This window comes from Ruditapes philippinarum, unplaced genomic scaffold (assembly GCF_026571515.1).
Source record: "Ruditapes philippinarum isolate M1 unplaced genomic scaffold, ASM2657151v2 ctg2227_1_1_1_1, whole genome shotgun sequence".
Lineage (NCBI taxonomy): Eukaryota > Metazoa > Mollusca > Bivalvia > Venerida > Veneridae > Ruditapes > Ruditapes philippinarum.
The window spans coordinates 51,793-69,383 of record NW_026858304.1 but is presented as its reverse complement, the minus strand read 5'-3'; the positions used below and the strand labels follow the sequence as shown (position 1 = coordinate 69,383).

The following is a 17,591-nucleotide window of genomic DNA, read 5'->3' as shown; positions in this document are numbered from 1 at the left end:
GAATGCTAAGCTAGCTAGGCAATCAAGCAGGGCATTCCAAAATATAGTGAAAAAAATGCCCAGCTGGAATGCTAAGCTGGCTAGGCAATCTAGCAGGGCATTTCTTAATAAAGTGTAAAAATGCTCTGCTGAAATGCTAAGCTGGCTAAGCAATCTAGCAGGGCATTCCTAAATAAAGGGTAAAATTGCTCTGCTGCAATACTCAGCTGTCTTGGCAATCAAGCAGGGCATTACTAAATATAGTGTTAAAATGCTCTGCAGGAATGCTCAGCTGGCTAGGCACTATAGCAGAGCATTCCTTAATATAGGGTTATAATGCTCTGCTGGAATGCTCAGCCGGCAAGGCAATCTAGTAGGACATTCCTAAAAATATTGTTAAATTTGATCTGCTGGAATGCTAAGCTGGCTAGGCAATCTAGCAGTGCATTACTAAATATAGTGTAAAAATGTTCTGCTGGAATGCTAAGCTGGCTTGGCAATCTAGCAGAGCATTCCTTTATATAGTGAAAAAATGTTCTGCTGGAATGCTAAGCTGGCTAGGCAATCTAGCAGGGCATTACAAAATATAGTGTAAAAATGCTCTTTTGGAATGCTAAGCTGGCTAGGCAATCTAACAGGGCATTACCAAAATATAGTTAAAAATCCGGTGGAATTTTACTTCTTGGGAATCTGAGGCTTTGCAAAAAGGTAAAAATGCGCTGGAATGCTAAGCTCAGGCTAGGCAACCTAGCAAATTTTAAAAAATATGTAAAAAGCTGGGGGGAAAAAAATTTGGGGGCATTCTAATTTTTATTAAAGCCTGCGGAACCACTGGCAACTGTTTCGAGTTCCAAATTTTTTGGTTCAAACCTTTAAGGGACTTTTTCGATTTCGGGGCACTTCGAGGCCCTCGCAGACTTCAGGAATTTTGGGTAAAAAAAAATTTATTTTTTTCTAAGATTTTTTTTAAAACTACCATTTCCTCTTTTTTTTGATGGAACCGCAACTTTCGGGAAATTTTGGGGGTGCTAATCTATACTGAAAATTTTACGACTTCTGGGGACCCTAAGACCTTTTTGTTTGTCTGCGAGTTCCGGACACTCGCAGACTTTAAGGAATGGTTGGTGCCAATGGAAATAATCATATTTTTGACTTCTAGAGACCTTAAAGAGTCCATTTCATGGCCTGCAGCGTATTGTTGGACACGCGCAGACTTTCAAGAAAGTTTGGTGCCATTAGAGATGATGGCAATTTTTACTTCAAGGGACCTGCAAGAGACCATTTTATGGTCTGCGACTGATTCTGGGACATTCGCACACTTTCAGGAATCTGTGGTGCCAATGGAGATAATGACATTTTTGACTTCTAGCAACCCACCAGAGTTCATTTTGCTGGTCTGCGACTGATTTTGGGACACTTGCAGACTTTCAGGAATTTTGATGCCAATGGAGATAATGACATTTCTGACTTCTAGGGAACCGCCAGAGTACATTTTTGGGGTCTGCGACTGATTTTTTGAGACTCGCAGACTTTCAGGATGTTTAGTGCCATTGCAGATCATGACATGTTTTACTTTTAAGGACCCCTTAGCCATAAGCAGAGCATTTTTACTTTAAAATGTCATTATCTGCATTAGCACCAAAAATTCCTGAAAGTCTGCAAGTGCCCAATAATCAGTCGCAGACCAACGAAATAGACTATGGATGGTCAAAAATGCCAATATTGTAATTATCTCTATTGGCACCAAAAATTCCTGAAAGTCTGTGACTGTCCAAGAATAAGTCGCAGACCAAACAATTGGACCCTAGATGGTCCCTAGAAGTAAAAAATGTCATTATCTGCCTTGAAATAAAAATTCCTGAAAGTCTGTGAGTGCCTCAGAATCAGTCGCAGACCAAAAAAATGGACTAAGGAAGGTCTTAATAAGTCAGAAATATCATTTTCTGCATTGACACCAAAATTCCTGAAAGTCTGCGAGTGACTCAGAATCAGTCGCAGACCAACGAAATAGACTCAGGAGGGTCCTTTTGAAGTAAAAATGTCATTATCTCCATTTGCACCGAAAATTTCTGAAAGTATGCGAGTGTTCCAGAAACATTCGCAGACGAACGAAATGGACTCTGGATGGTCCTAAAAATTCACAAATGTCATTATCTGCATTAACACCAAAAATTCCTGAAAGTCTGTGATCGTCCCAGAATCAGTCGGAGACCAAAGAAAAAGGCACTTGAGGGTCCCGTAGAAGTCAAAAATATCATAATCTGCATTGGCACTAAATATTTCAGAAAGTCTACGAGTGCCAAAAAATCAGTTGCAGACCAACGAAATTTATACTTTATTTAAGATTGCCTAGCCAGCTGAGCATTTTTAACACTATATTTAGGAATGCCCTGCTAGATTGCTTAGCCAGCTGAGCATACCACTAGAGCATTTTTACACTATATTAGGAATGGCCTGCTAGATTGCTTCGCCAGCTGAGCATACCAGCAAAGCATTTCCATACTATTTTTGAATGCTCTGCTAGATTGCTTACCCAGATGAGCATTTCAGCAGATCATTGATTTCCCTATATAAATCGTAATGCCTTTTTGCTTAGCTCACTGTTAACTGCTAACTTCTCACATACATCTAAACCCATTTTTCGCATTATTTTTTGGAACGCTCCGCTAGATTGCTTAGCCAGCTGAGCTTACCAGCAGAGCATCTTTAAACTATATTTAGGAATGCTCTGCCAGATTGCCTAGCCAGCTGAGCATTTTTAACACTATATTTAGGAATGCCCTTCTAGTTTGCCTATCCAGCTGAGCAATTCAGCAGAGCATTTTTACACTATATTTTGGAATGTACCGCTAGATTGCTTAGCCAGCTGAGCATAACAGCTAAGCATTTTTACACTATATTTAGGAACGCCCTGCTAGATTGCCTAACCAGCTGAGCATACCAGCAGATCATGTTTACACTATATTTTGGAATGCCCCGCTAGATTGCTTAGCCAGCTGAGCATAACAGGTGAGCATTTTTACATTATATTTTGAAATGCCCCGCTAGATTGCTTAGCCAGCTGAGCATAACAGCAGATCATTTTACATTATATTTTGGAATGCCCCGCTAGATTGCTTATCCAGCTGAGCATAACAGTAGAGCATTTTTACACTATAATTAAGAATGCCCCACTAGATTGCTTAGGCAGCTGAGCATAACAGCAGAGCAGTTTTACACTATATTTTGGAACGCCCCGCTATAGATTGCCTAGCCATCTGAGCATACCACTAGAGCATTTTTACACTATATTAGGAATGGCCTGCTAGATTGCTTCGCCAGCTGAGCATACCAGCAAAGCATTTCCATACTATTTTTGAATGCTCTGCTAGATTGCTTACCCAGATGAGCATTTCAGCAGATCATTGATTTCCCTATATAAATCGTAATGCCTTTTTGCTTAGCTCACTGTTAACTGCTAACTTCTCACATACATCTAAACCCTTTTTTTTACCAAGTTTGATTTTCTTGAACAATTGACTTACCAAAGCAAGGCATGCAGCTTTAATGTGTAAAAGTGCGTCAACAGTGATCTACTACTAGCCTAAGTAACGGTATGTAGAGATTACTTTTAGTTTTGTTAACATACATTTTGAACACCTACTGTTTACTGTTACATGTACCTTACAACACCATTGCTCTCCGGTGCAATTATATACATGTCTATGATCATATGTTTATGCTAGCATAATTAGTCAAATAATTAAACATATATCCGAGATAAGTCTTTGTCTTACTTGTTGTCCAATAAAAAGGCATCAATTTGAAAAATTTTGACAGTTTATGTCCCATAAAAGTGGGCTTTACAGTGTAAATTCAACCCTTTATCCATTCCCCGCGCGGTCAATAAGTCGGACAGTTGGTTACTCTGATTTCTCCATGCATGCATAAGAGTATAATAACTATATACATAAATACTAGAGTGATGTATTTCATGAAAATGAAATAGAAAGAAAAAAAAACATATCATCCTTTTTCACACAAAATATCATAAATTCAAATACTTCTCAAAAGCTTGTAAAATACGTATCCACGCATAGTGTCTTACATAATGATTTGAGTTGTTTCATATCTGCCAGTGTTTGCTTTACAGGCAGCGAACATTATTGGAAAATAATGTTGACATAAGTACAAAAATCTGTATTTTTACGTTAATACTTGATTAATAATTAATTTCATAATTGAATGGAGTTTGATACAAGTTGTTTATTTGTATATCTAAAACCCATGGCACACTAGGGCGGCGTTCTTTCGGCGTCCAAAAAAATTCAGAACGTCGAGGTCTCAAATATCGCCGCAGCATCGCTGTGGCATCGCATAGAAGGCCGACCGAGGGCGCGCATTTTGAACATGCTCAAAACAAACGCCGTCACTCGGCGTTCTGATAAGAGCGCTGTGGGATCACAGTAAGGACGCCGTAGCAACTCAGTAGCATCTTCTACAACGCAACAGGAGCGCCGTGAAAGCGCAGAAGGGCCGGGGTTAGCCACTGCGCTTGTATGGAGATGGTATGGCGTCTCTATCGCGCTTATACTGCGTGTATACGGCGCTTTTACCAAGCTGTCACTGTGACAATTGCGTCCTCAAGGCGATTCTACTGCGTTAATCTGAAATTGCAGAATACATTACAGTTGAATTTTTACTTAAGACGACCCCGGAATAAGACAAATTTTTAAAGGAACGGAGGTTTCTGCTCTTTGTGTTAATGCTAACATGATCCACAATCAGGGCAACCCCACTTATCTACTTTTAAAATTATCAGTTTCAGTCCCAATTCATTGTTTTATTTATCTTACCCCACTATTGAGACAACTGATATTCCAGTCAATACCTATTCCGATCTTTTCATCTGCTTGAATTCTCTTTAACATGGCACTTTCTAAAACTGTTATGATTGGAAAATTGTCTAAAAGTGAGAGAATAAACTTCCGACTCTCTGCGCATTTATTTTGTGAAGAATCAATGTTTTTTTTAATAAATAAGTGAATTACGTACATGAAACTGAACGTATGAAAATGTAATCTGTTATATTAAATATCTTCAGACTTATGTACTAATTAGGATTAGATATTATCACACCAGTTTATTGTAATATTTGAAAGGTTATAGTTTAAACATGTTTATACATAATAAATCAAAAGGAGTGGTCATGTGTAAGTAAATGCTCTTTAAACCATTTTAATGAAAAGAAAGCAAACAAGTGGCTATTGTTGCTTTCTTGCATGAAGGTCAGCAAAATTACACGATTTTTAACATAAAATTTGGATATGAAACCCGATTTAGACAGTGTGAGCGACGCGGGGCGCCGTTGGGTGCCGTGAAAGCGCAAATTCAAATTCAAGGAGTTTTCAAGGAGATGCCTCAAATTCAAGGAGTTTTCAAGGAGATACCTAAAATTTAAGGAGTGTTCAAGGAGATGTCGCAAATTAAAGGAGTTTTCAAAAAGATGCCTCAAATTTAAGGAGTTTTCAAGGAGATACCTAAAATTTAAGGAGTTTTCAAGGAGATGTCTCAAATTAAAGGAGTTTTCAAAAGATGCCTCAAATTTAAAAAGTTTTCAAGGAGATTCCTCAAATTAAAGGAATTTTCAAAAAGATGCCTCAAATTCAAGGACTGTGCGAGCCTTGGAACTTAATAAACCTTTCAGGCATTAACATCTGCAGAAACATGAGGACCCATTTTTAAAGTTGGCAAGAGTTTTGATATAAAGTTCGAGATCTTCTACACGAAAATAGGTTCATTGTCGCTGCTACAGTATTCTTGTAAAAAATATAAACATACACCGAATCTGCTGATTCAGTAATTTAGCGTTTGTTGTTTGGTAATATTGACATAAAATAATAATAATTTTCGGGAGGTTTTTCGTTAGTTTCCGACATTCGCATAGGGTCTCAATGACGGTGGCCTAGAGGTAAGTTAGGCGGAATAATAAAAACGTGGATTTTCTTTTATCGATCGAGTATGATGTTTTATATTTTGATAATTAAAATACCAGCGCCGTGATTGCAGTCACGTATATTTAATCAAAGTACAGAAGTACAGCTCAACTGTCTATCTGTCACTATGTTTTACACATCTCAATACGAAAAGTTTAAAATGTCTTTTTAAAACAATTGCAGTCTGATTATTTTACACATTATCATACAAAACATACTACACAGAATGTGAAAACTGATATGAAGTTGGCAGCAGTATGGTGTTCCAAAAACAAAAACAAATCTATAGTTTTGGATCAGTACCTCTAGACGCTTGCAAAAATCATGATCACAAAGTACATTTTTTTACACATTATCGTAAACAAATCGGGGTGAATAGATAAATTAGACGTCTTATAGTAAATTTTGTCGTGCGAAAAGGCGAAATTTTAGCATTTAATCATTCAAGTGCCTTTCCCGGTATATACGGAATACGGTATTAAGTATTATACTTCAACATATTTTTGTCTCACTCATTTTAAATGACTTATGTCATAACTTCTTGTTGATATGTCAGTTTAGACTTCAGTAAATTCAAATTTAACAAAATAAACATTGTTTTTGTTGTATTCTATAGAGGGCGTTTGTTGCCAAAATTCCAGACATGTAAATTGTTCCTTTTGAAAACTCCTTTTAAAAATGCGAACGTGTATGTCTAGCATTTTTGATTGTATTCGTTCACAGCAAATGATATGCCTCTTAATCCAATCTTTTAATTGAAGGCACCCGCTTTTAAATAATGTGTTTTCATCTAGATCTTAACAACTGACTAAACATGGAAACCAACAACAAATTTACAAGTTTGTATCTTCCAATGCATAATTACATAAGCAAGTTTGCACACTTATAGATATCTGTCTGTACCTGAAACATATAAAAGAAATGTAATACTCGAATACAGAAAATAGAGTTTAAGAAAACGTGTTTCCAGTTATAGAACTACAAGAGTATGCTTACACAGTAACATGTTAAGAATGACAAAAGTAGATTTACAACGTTGAACGATTTTAAGTCATGCATGACGCCCCGCCCCTCTAAGTATTTATGACTTTCTGTTACGGAAATGTACGGACAGGTATAAAACCCGGCGCCTCTTCCCTATTACTCAATAAATTGAAGGAAAACACGGGTCCCTCGTATCTTTTTACATTAAAAAAATGGCATCAAATGAAAGATTACTCATTAAGCTTTCTATGAATGCCTCAGTAATAAAGATGAATTAAATAGATGTATTAAAACATTTTCGGGTCAAAATTTATCATTTTTTCCTCACACTCACAAATTCGGTAAGAAAAGCACGGTGTCCCTCAAAAGTTCTTTTTTTTTTAATTTCTTAATCAATTTTGTTAATAATGGATTGAAATAAAAGAGTTCTTCATAAGTTTTATAGTCTATAATTATGTAAAGCCTAGATATAAAAATGAATCAAGGAGAAGTATTGAAATTTTCGTTTCAAAGTTTATCAGGTTACTTTCTGAAAACTACACTCTGAAATTCAATGAAAAAAATACGGCGGCCCCTGCTTTCTTTTTTATTTCTTTAAGCTTTTTTACCAATTTTGATATTTTTGTGTCAAATGAAAGAATCCTTCATGAACTTTCTAGTGATTCTCTCTCTCTCTCTCTCTCTCTCTCTCTCTCTCTCTCTCTCTCTCTCTCCCTCTCTCTCTCAAGAAAAATCACGGCGCTCCCTTATTAGTTATAAATTAATCAATTTCAAAATAGAAAATTAATAAAAAATGAAAGTTTAGACGTATATTAAAAAAGTATTTATTTATACAATGTTTTGTGACGATCGGACGGACCGACAGACAGACGACGGAGAAGTGATCCCTATATGTCGCCGCTACTCTGTAAATGTGACACAAAAATAATCAGTCAAATGATAAAAAGACCAAAAACGTTTCCAAACACCAAATTAAACTGCAAAAAGGAAATGAATTATTCACAAAGGCATTTTGACAACTATTTGTATTTCATTGAACTCCGAAATTGTTATTTCTTGTTTTGAATACATGTACTAATATAAAGCAAAAGTCATGCGGAGCTCGCGCACTGACTATGGCATAATATACATTAGGGTAACAAACCCTTAAACTGAATATTTCATCAGGATTATAACTATCTAAACATTTATGTCTACCAGGAGTACTACAAGAAGAGAACCTGAACACTTTATACGTTAATCTACTATTTCCTTTGTTACCATCAGTAAATCTCCAATGTTCCGCATGTTGAAAAAGTTCTAGTCCGTATCTATTTCTCAAAACAAATCCAGGGTTCATAGGTACGTTTAACCATTCACCATCGAAAAAGATATTCGTTGGCTTAAAACCCATTTTAGAGTATATTTCAGAGTCAAGAGTAGGATGCCCAGATATGTATATATCCAACACCTACGTAATTAATTTCACCTAGTTTAAGAACCTTATTGCAACAAGGCGTCACAAAATCTCCATAAGACATACCATTCTTTTTAAATTTGTCTGCAAGTTTCTTACATACTGAACAATTATTTGTTATAAATCTAATATCATAGTCAATATCCCAAGGAATTGTTTTCTCCATTTTTACAGCACCTAATGTCGTTCCTTCCTGAAGCTCGCAAATCATACGTACTTCCTCGCATGATCTCATTACAACTTTAACTGCTTCCGTTGTGTCTAAATACTTGCAGAATGACATAGCTTTGGATGGGGAAGATGAGCTTTCTTTTTTTCCACACCTTTTCCTGACTGTGATGCCACCTGGTATTCGTATTTGAAATAAGTTCCAAATATCAAGAAACAAATTCCAACTTTCACTTGACACCGGATTGGGGATTGTGTCAAACATAGAATCAGGACAAACTATTCCCTCCTCACCTTTTTGATAAACTCTTAAGAACCAATCCTCGAACAAGCCTCCGTCTTCATTCAAATCTTGAAATGAATTTCTTTTGATATATTTAGTCGATGACAAAAATGGGCCTTTTGAATAGTCACAATACATACATCCCTGAAAGGACTCGTCATACCCCTCCTTATATTTTAATGTAAAATTTCTATAAACACTTTGATAACAACCTTTCCACCAATGACCATTTCTATATCAGAATGATGCCCCAACATATGCAACATCTAAGCTTTCTCTAGCTGCTATTAATCTCTCTAATCTGGAGTCATTTGTCATAAACTCGACATTTCTTGCAATGAGCAGATATGGTGTATTTACTGATGATATAATCTTGTTTAATCCAATACCTTCAGACTCACTTTCATATGATTTCACTTTCAACTTTTTAAACGATTGCTTAATTTGATTTGATAATACGGTTGAACTCACGGCAATCATTACATTAACATTTTCAAAGGTTTTAGAGACAGACGAAATAAATGTTTTAGCTTTTTCAAAGTTTTCACTAAGTTTTCTATAATCACTCCTGATACTCTTTATGATAGTAATTAGACTCAATAAAGGTTGCCCATAATTACAGTCTACTTTATCAAACCCGGTATGGTATAAAGGCTATCCAGCATATCCATCTTTGATTTTTTCGGGGCAAACACTTGTTGGTATTTTTAACGATCTTTGATATACACTTTCTGGGTTCATATTCATGTGTGTCAGTAAAGCGTCCATTGTGTCAGACGCCTGCATTAAATAATTTAAAGTTTTTGATCCTCGTGCATGTTTTTTGGCACTACGAATGAGTTTAGCCAATGCTATAGCCCGCCTAGATACATCGCTTTCTAAATGCGGTATTTTTTCTATTTCATTTATTGTGGGAAGTTGACTTGAAAGATGATCATTATCTTCGGAAATATCCTGCAAAGAAATCAAAGTCTATATGAAATATCATTTCAATAATGGAAGATATAGTTAAAAAGAAAAAATGAATGAATGAATGCTTTCATATACGAGAATGAATGATTAACTGAAATAAGGAAGGAAGGACGGAAGGAATGAAAGAAGGAATGAAGGAAGGAAGAAAGGAAGGAAGTGTTGGTTGATGGATTGATGGACGAATGAATAGATGAATGAATTAATTAATTAATAAAATAAATAAATAAATGATTAATGAATAAATGAATGAATGAATGAATTTATTGATACATTGGCATGCTGTTCATATTGTTTGTGCAGTGATACGTCGTTTACAGATTACGCCGAATGAATCTTTTTACGTTAATTGAAAACAAATACAGCTTATGATGAGCTGTTTTCAGTAGCTGACAACGTAGACGTTTACGTTGCTATGAATATCCACTTTCAAGAAAAGTATTTTGTCTAAACGTATAAAACTAAATATAGTTGTAGTATGGTTGGTTGCTATTACAGAGGCATATATGTTTAATATTTATCTTTTATTGATATTAGCGTTAGCAGTAGAAGAACATGTAGTAGTAATAGTGGGGGTGGTAGTGATAGTGGTGGTAATAGACGGTTTACAATAAGCTGTATCCCGGTGTAAGCTATACTAAATATTCGGCGATATGCCGCATCTTGTAAATTGTTCGGTGTGAACCATATACGGTAATATACGGCATATTGTCGTACACAGTACTGTTACGGTGAGCTGTATTCGATTATAGCTATCTACGGCGATAGATATCATCTTGACGGTGAACTATATTCGGTGCATGTATGTCATCCAAAGGGGATAAAGTCATTTTTTGTGAAATAAGGATTGAAAATATGTCTGACAATCATATTCAATTTAAAATTGCCCACTGATGCAAAAAATTATAACCAAATCCGAATTAATGTCAACATGTATGCATTTTGTACTTTTTGTGTCTAATAAAACATCATGTACTGTTTACATTTATATCAATGTATTTACTTCATTTATGTGTACTTGTACTAGATATATTTGAATAAACTAATTATTCCTTCTTTAAGTTATAATTGAGTAGAATCCCTGACTAAATGCTACTGTTTTGCCATGAATTGTATATCTATGTTAAAAAGATAAAAGATGTGAATTTAAAGTAAAATGGTGTAAGTTTGAAGTAAAAGATGTGAGTTTCAAGTTGGAAGTAAAAATATGTAAACTGACTTAAAAAGGTTTAAACTGAAGCAAAATGGTATGGATTGAAGTAAAAATGTGTAAGTTTGAAATATTTATAAAACCCATACTCACTCTAAAAAATGATCTATTTACAAGTCAACATAAGCCTAGTAGAAATAAGCCAATCAAAACCCTCCTTGAGAACCATTTGCATCTCGAATGGTTACTAAGCTCTGGAATGAATAAATAGTATTACATAGGTAATACTACCCCTTGTTTAGGCTAAATAGTTCTAAGTTTAAGTTAATCTAAGCTTACTGGATTCTATAATGATAAAAAAATAGCCTTCAAATCTTTGCATAATAATTCATTCTGTAACTTAAATAAACTTGGAAATGTCTAACAACATTTTTTTCTACGGTGGATGATTAACGTCATGTTGAGTTTTGATTTTTTTCGCCACGAAAGTGCGCAAACACAAAGATGCCAAAAAGTTAAATATATCGTGACTTTTAGATTTTGCACTCTCGGAGAGAAAACTGCGAATGAACGTCAAAATAACAACTTTGACGATGAAACTGGGGAGGGGACAAAAGCAATTCCATGCCAGAATTAAGATATGTCGATCTAAACAGTTACGGACAGGAGACCATCTTGTGTGACATCCGAACGCCCGCCCATCCACCAATATAAAGATGTAAATCCGAAAGAAATAATACAAGTAGGTAGCAACGGGTCAGATAAAAGTTGTAAATAAGATAAAAGTTCTGAATGACAAGAAAGCAGTTACTCAGAAAAAGGTGAGAGCCAAGATAAAAGTTTTATTCAGCAGAATGTACGAGGGTTGTTCAATATGTAATTTGTATTGTACCACAGCGCGATAATGCTATGCACGATTTCGTGGATGTTGATACGCTTGTATACCTCTATTCAATACCATTCCAATCTTTCCAATGGTATGATCACTATCGTAAAAATGTTGAGAATATAACGACATATTGACTATTAAAGATGGATTCTTGTACCAATACCAATAAATTGACTAAAACGTTGTTTAAAGCCTGTATGTATTTTTTTTTTTTTTTTTTTTTTTTGAAAAATGAAATATTTTAATACCTTAAATACAAATCGAACGGATTTAGTTTAAACATTATCTATTAATAAGTTCAATGGTGCTTAGCTGAACAAATCTATAATAACCAGATTCGGTGTCAACTTAGGTGCTAGGTCGTGGCCGAGTTGGTCTCGAATCAAATATCCTTGGATTGAGAGGCTGACACCTTATTTAAGTACCATGTCATCTCTACGTTAGATTTTAATCCAGGTTTTACTAATATATATCGTCTGCATATAAAATATTAATGAAAGCAAATATTTTTTTATAGATATATACATACCTGACATAATTTATAGCAGCTCAAGTATCCGTGCATTCAGCATACATAACACTTGCACTACGCTTAAACTTTTCACGGCATATGACGTGCGAGTCCATGAAATAAAAACATCCTGTAATTTGGCTGAAATTATTACTTAAATTATACCTGATGCATCAGACAACAATAGGCAATGAATGCTAAAATAGTGTAAGCACTTCAGTAACTTGCCACTTGACCATTACATTACACAAAATTTACACAAACTTAAAATGAAGACCACCAAGTCGTTCAATCAATCATGAACTCCATTTAGAGCCTCCGATGTTATACTCAGTCACTTTCATAAATTTGAATAAATTGAAAATATTTAACTCAAATGCTTATGCTAAGCAGGGTTAAAGGATTTTTTATTGATATGGTGATACAAGCAATCTGCATGAAGGAGATAAAATTTCTATTGAAAGACTCATCGTGACCTTTTACAAATCCTCATGCGTAGTATATTTGCTTCGGGTGATAAACAAAAAAGAAATAGAAATCGAACGATTAGGTCCGACTTTTTACATTTAATCATTAAAGTTTAAATCGCTTTTAAAAATATGTACATTTATTTTATGCTTTTCAGTGGATTACTGATTTATCCGAGAAAATTAAATATAATTTCACACTTTTCAAAGATGAGACTACTTGTTTAAGATTTTGCCCATACGGTACCTCAATTTTATTATTGTTGACAATTCTGACATTGTCAGGGATGTTTCGAGAAAAGAAAACTTAAGCTGAAATTGATAAATAACTGAAATTTCAACAGTAATAAATAGAATAAAACTTACTTCAATTCATTCAAATTACCAATCACCAAATATCGTCTCTAAATTTGTGGTTCAGGTTTACAGCCTGAAAATAAATTCCTTCCACATGCAGAACTGCTCTTGATGACATTTGGGCATATTTAAGTATCCTACGAGCAATAACTGCCTAATTTCTAAGGCAGCCTTTCAAAAAGTCCACGTGTTCGAATTTCCTAGCCGCTTTTTGAATGTTTACACATCTGTCAACACTAATTAATTGTCTGTAACAATCATGAAATAAGTTTTCTTTCTTCTTAAAAGATGTATGACTGACAAATCAAATGATATCCCTTTGAATCAAACACAATTATTTTCCTCCCATGAAATACACAACTTTTAAAAATGGCGGCCGCTTACATTTCACAGAGCCAAGTCTAATATAAATTTGCCGTAAGTAACAGAAATGTGGATGTATGGTTTGACTTTTTTCCTACTAGATTTTTTTGTTTTTATTATTAAAACAAGCGGTCATTCATATTGTTTAAATAAAATGAATAATATCATCGCCATTGAACTTAATTTTCAGCCCAAGACTTATTGTACTTTATAACCAATCGGCAAAAAAGATTTAAATATTAAAGTTAATTTCAAGGAAATATCGTTTTAATTTGTATTTAAGCATAAAATAAAAAGAAAATTTGTTTGTTTGTTGTGTAAGATGTAACAAATATCCTCTATATATCAAGTATGTAAAAGCGATTATGCGTAAGACATGTAGGTCAATATATATGTTTTCACTTTTCGAAAGAAACACAGATGTGATTTAGGTCTATATGCAAAATAACGAATAAATGTAAAAAGAGTAGATACTTTTTTTCGTTTTTACTATGAAATAGATTATTTCTATAGTATATGAAATGACTAAGTTACAACAAGACTCTTACACTGGCTGGGGTGACATTGAGGGATGTTTCTGCTAAAAAATTGTCGAGACCATTAGTCTGAGACGATTTTTTTGCAGCAACATCCAGAGATGTCACCCCAACCAGTGTTATATCCCCGTAACTAACAAGTTCATACACCAAACTGTTTTATCGCATCATATTTTTGAAACAGAAATCAACTTTAAAAAAAACAAGTTAAATATTGATGCTGCACATCAAAGACGTCGCCAAATTATGTGAACAGTCACAGGTAATCTCAAAATCAGCCTTGACAAGCGTTCTCTATTACAGTGGAATATCCGAAGCACTAATCAATTTGTCTCCATGTTTTTGTTATGTGCTCGTTGCTGCGACAAAGATCGAGGCAAAATAAATTGGATAAGAAGTAAAAATGAAATGACTGGTTTACTTAAAATATATTCAAGACAAAGACAGAGGTAAAGAAATAATATCTCCGTTGCGCTGGAAATATGTCCATTTACATATTGGTGCGAATTGCATTATGATCGAACGATTTTGTAATTTCAAATAATATTTATTTACTTCTTGTTTACTTATTTATAAAAGATTAAATAAACTACTTGATTAAACACAAGATTGCATATTTGCCTAAATATAATAAAATGTCTAGGCAAAAGAGAACAATCGTCACAGAATCCTTCAAAATAACTTATCGCAAATATTTGTGATACATTTTAAAACAGACTTATCTTTTTCACTCAGTTAGTCTGTTTTATAACATAAATATTAATTATTTTACGTATTAGCACACGTTTTGACTGTTTTGCAAAAAAAATATTTCCGTTGCGCCCGTAGCGACAAAAAGTCTCCGTTGCGTATTTTAGTCAAACCCCTTGTTCCCAGTATGAATTTGGTTCCCGTCATTAGAATATTGACTGGCTTATTAACACGTTATTTATTACGTAAGAAAAATTAGATAATGATAAAAAGAATATGATATTCAATTATGGCACTATCACTTCAGTTAAACGTTTATGTTAAATCCTTAAAGCTCGGTGACATGTTCTACATGAGAAAAAATATTTTTTTTGCAAAATTTGAATTGTTAAAACAAAAAAAAACAACAAAAAAAAACAAAAAAAAAACACAAAAGCAAGACTAAAATTTTCCCCATTTGCTAAACAGACGGATGCATATTTGTTAGACGCCGCGTGCACGCGGCGTTTATAATTACTTTTTTCAGCGCTTTTCTCTCTATTGTGCCCTTTTCCTTTTGTTTCAAATGTAAACTCTAAAAAATGAGCCCATACCAGCTTATTAAACTATGTTTTTGTTGTTTTTTTTTTAAATTTTTTTGCTGGGAACGTGTGAAACACCCGCCCCATTCTAACCTCTTAATATAACTACTTGATATATATGTAAAATAACCCAACTGTTATATATATCAGTTTTGTTTTTCCCTATATGAATCAATGGAAAAAAAGCACTGTTATAAATAAATACAGTTTTCAAATCCTCATTTTAAGTATACTGAATATAATGGGTTAGTAAGAACATATGAAAAAAATCCTAACCATGCGATAAATAAAATAAAGAAATGGCTAGACAAAGGAGAAATATACATGTACATGACATTACCTGAAGGTATTTTATGTGAAATTTAAATGCAACACGCTATCGTTTGAAAAATAGTTTCTTTTCATTAAAATCAACACCATAAAGGTCAAGTATCAAGTATCTCAGCGTGTTTTATTTCGAACATGGATAGAACCCACTGAAATTTGACTGGATAAACATAATAGGCAGAACCTGGTCAGTCATTAAACAGAAAATAACTTGATTCACCAAAGGTGTTACACTAAGTCAATACATTTTACTATTGTTGCATTTATAGAGACAACATTTACAATTTTAAGTCACATATTTAATGTAGAAGATGTATTTCATTTGCTAAAATGGACTACATTTTAAGGCCACTGTGAAAATATCAAATGGCGTTTAGAACTATCATATTACATGTTTGAAGAGATAGTATCTACAAAACTAGACATTTATTGTTTGCATAGCGACTTTATGTACATGAAGGGTAATGTTTTAAACCGAATTGTGTAGACAATACTACAATGAGCGTATTTAAATCAATGTCGATTCAGTTGTCCTGACTAAAAAAGAGGCCATCTTGAATGAGCTGAGATATTTTTGGGCTTCACATATGACAACGGTTCTTTTGATGCCTACATGGTCTACAGATAATTTCCTGGTTGTATAACCATCTGCATTATTTTGTCAGAAGAGGCCTTATTTCCCGCCCACAAGACATTCTGATGGTGAGGAAGCAAAAACCGTAATTTTGGGCTCGAACCAAGGGTCTCCGTGTGGGTTATATAGGCTTAAGCCACTTTTATGATATCGAATACAAAAATAATGCAAAAATAATGATAGATAAAATTGTAAACATGTAACGATGATAGGGTAACGGTGAATTTTAGAATTTCTACCAGGCAAAAATATGTAGACTGGTGTTACGAAATGTTGCCAATGTGGTCTTTATTTGTCAATGAAGCCGTGCTGTGTCCGTTTGTTTAAATGTACCATATATTTCTTTGATCAAAACATGTTAATTTTTTATGTCTAAGGGCGATCATATAATTTGTAAAGCAATCTGATACTGACATTTTATATTACTATTATCCACTTTTGTAATTGTATTTTTTGTAATCATTATTACAATATTCTATAGGCCCTTGCTGTCGAATAAATGTAAGTGTACGATACAACTAAATAAAGTATTATGTTACATAGGTAAAAGACTTTTTGAACAGTAAAAATCTGCTCAAGTGGTACTTTTTAAAAAAAAACAAAAATGATCTCCATTTTTTTGCCGGTTCAGTCTCTAAATATTTCGAAGTTCACTAAGTTGTTGGACATCACCAGAGTGACTATAAGCACCAGATAATTAAGTTGTTTGTAATCTGAAGTTCCTTGCTTCTTCAACCTCTTTTGGTCATGTTGGTTGAATAGTAAAAATTGAACATCCGTTAGCAGCGGAAGTAATTGCAGGAGAAAATTTGTGAAATTCGAACAACCAGACGATGGCAATTCGCACTGAAGGATTATTTAACAAATTTCTTCTGAGAAACGCCAAATGTGTGGTAGATAAATCTAAAACACAAGTCAGATATAGGATATCATAGTTGCACATTGTCAAAAATAGACAAAATGGATGAAGACTATTCTAGAAATGATCAGATTTCACAGTAAATAACCCGTATAAATCGGAGTGTTTTTTTTTATTTCTGAATGAAACACGGCTCATTGTATGATGTTGGGTTTTTTTGGACTGGTAGATATCAAAATTTTCTCGAAGAATAAAGATTAGAAACGAAACTACTGTTGATTCAATTTTGTTACAGTTACATGTAGCTGAAAATATAAGATCATTATAACATCTGATCGGGGTAATCAGATAAAAAACACATATGTATTTGAATTAAAGTATTTAATGTAGTCTTTGATAACATATTTCTTTTG

At 34.1% G+C, this 17,591-nt stretch overlaps 1 protein-coding gene across 1 annotated transcript; it reads right to left on the bottom strand.

The window, feature by feature from the left end:
• Nucleotides 1-7,639: 7,639 nt before the first annotated feature.
• On the bottom strand, nt 7,640-11,982 carry LOC132752724 (uncharacterized). Its single transcript, XM_060743089.1, has 4 exons — nt 11,923-11,982; nt 9,509-9,817; nt 9,360-9,421; nt 7,640-9,077 (listed from the first exon to the last, which is right to left on the bottom strand). Exons 1-4 carry the CDS (start codon nt 11,980-11,982, stop codon nt 8,351-8,353), a joined length of 1,158 nt encoding a protein of 385 aa, XP_060599072.1. The 3' UTR covers nt 7,640-8,350.
• Between the last annotated feature and the right edge of the window lie 5,609 nt (nt 11,983-17,591).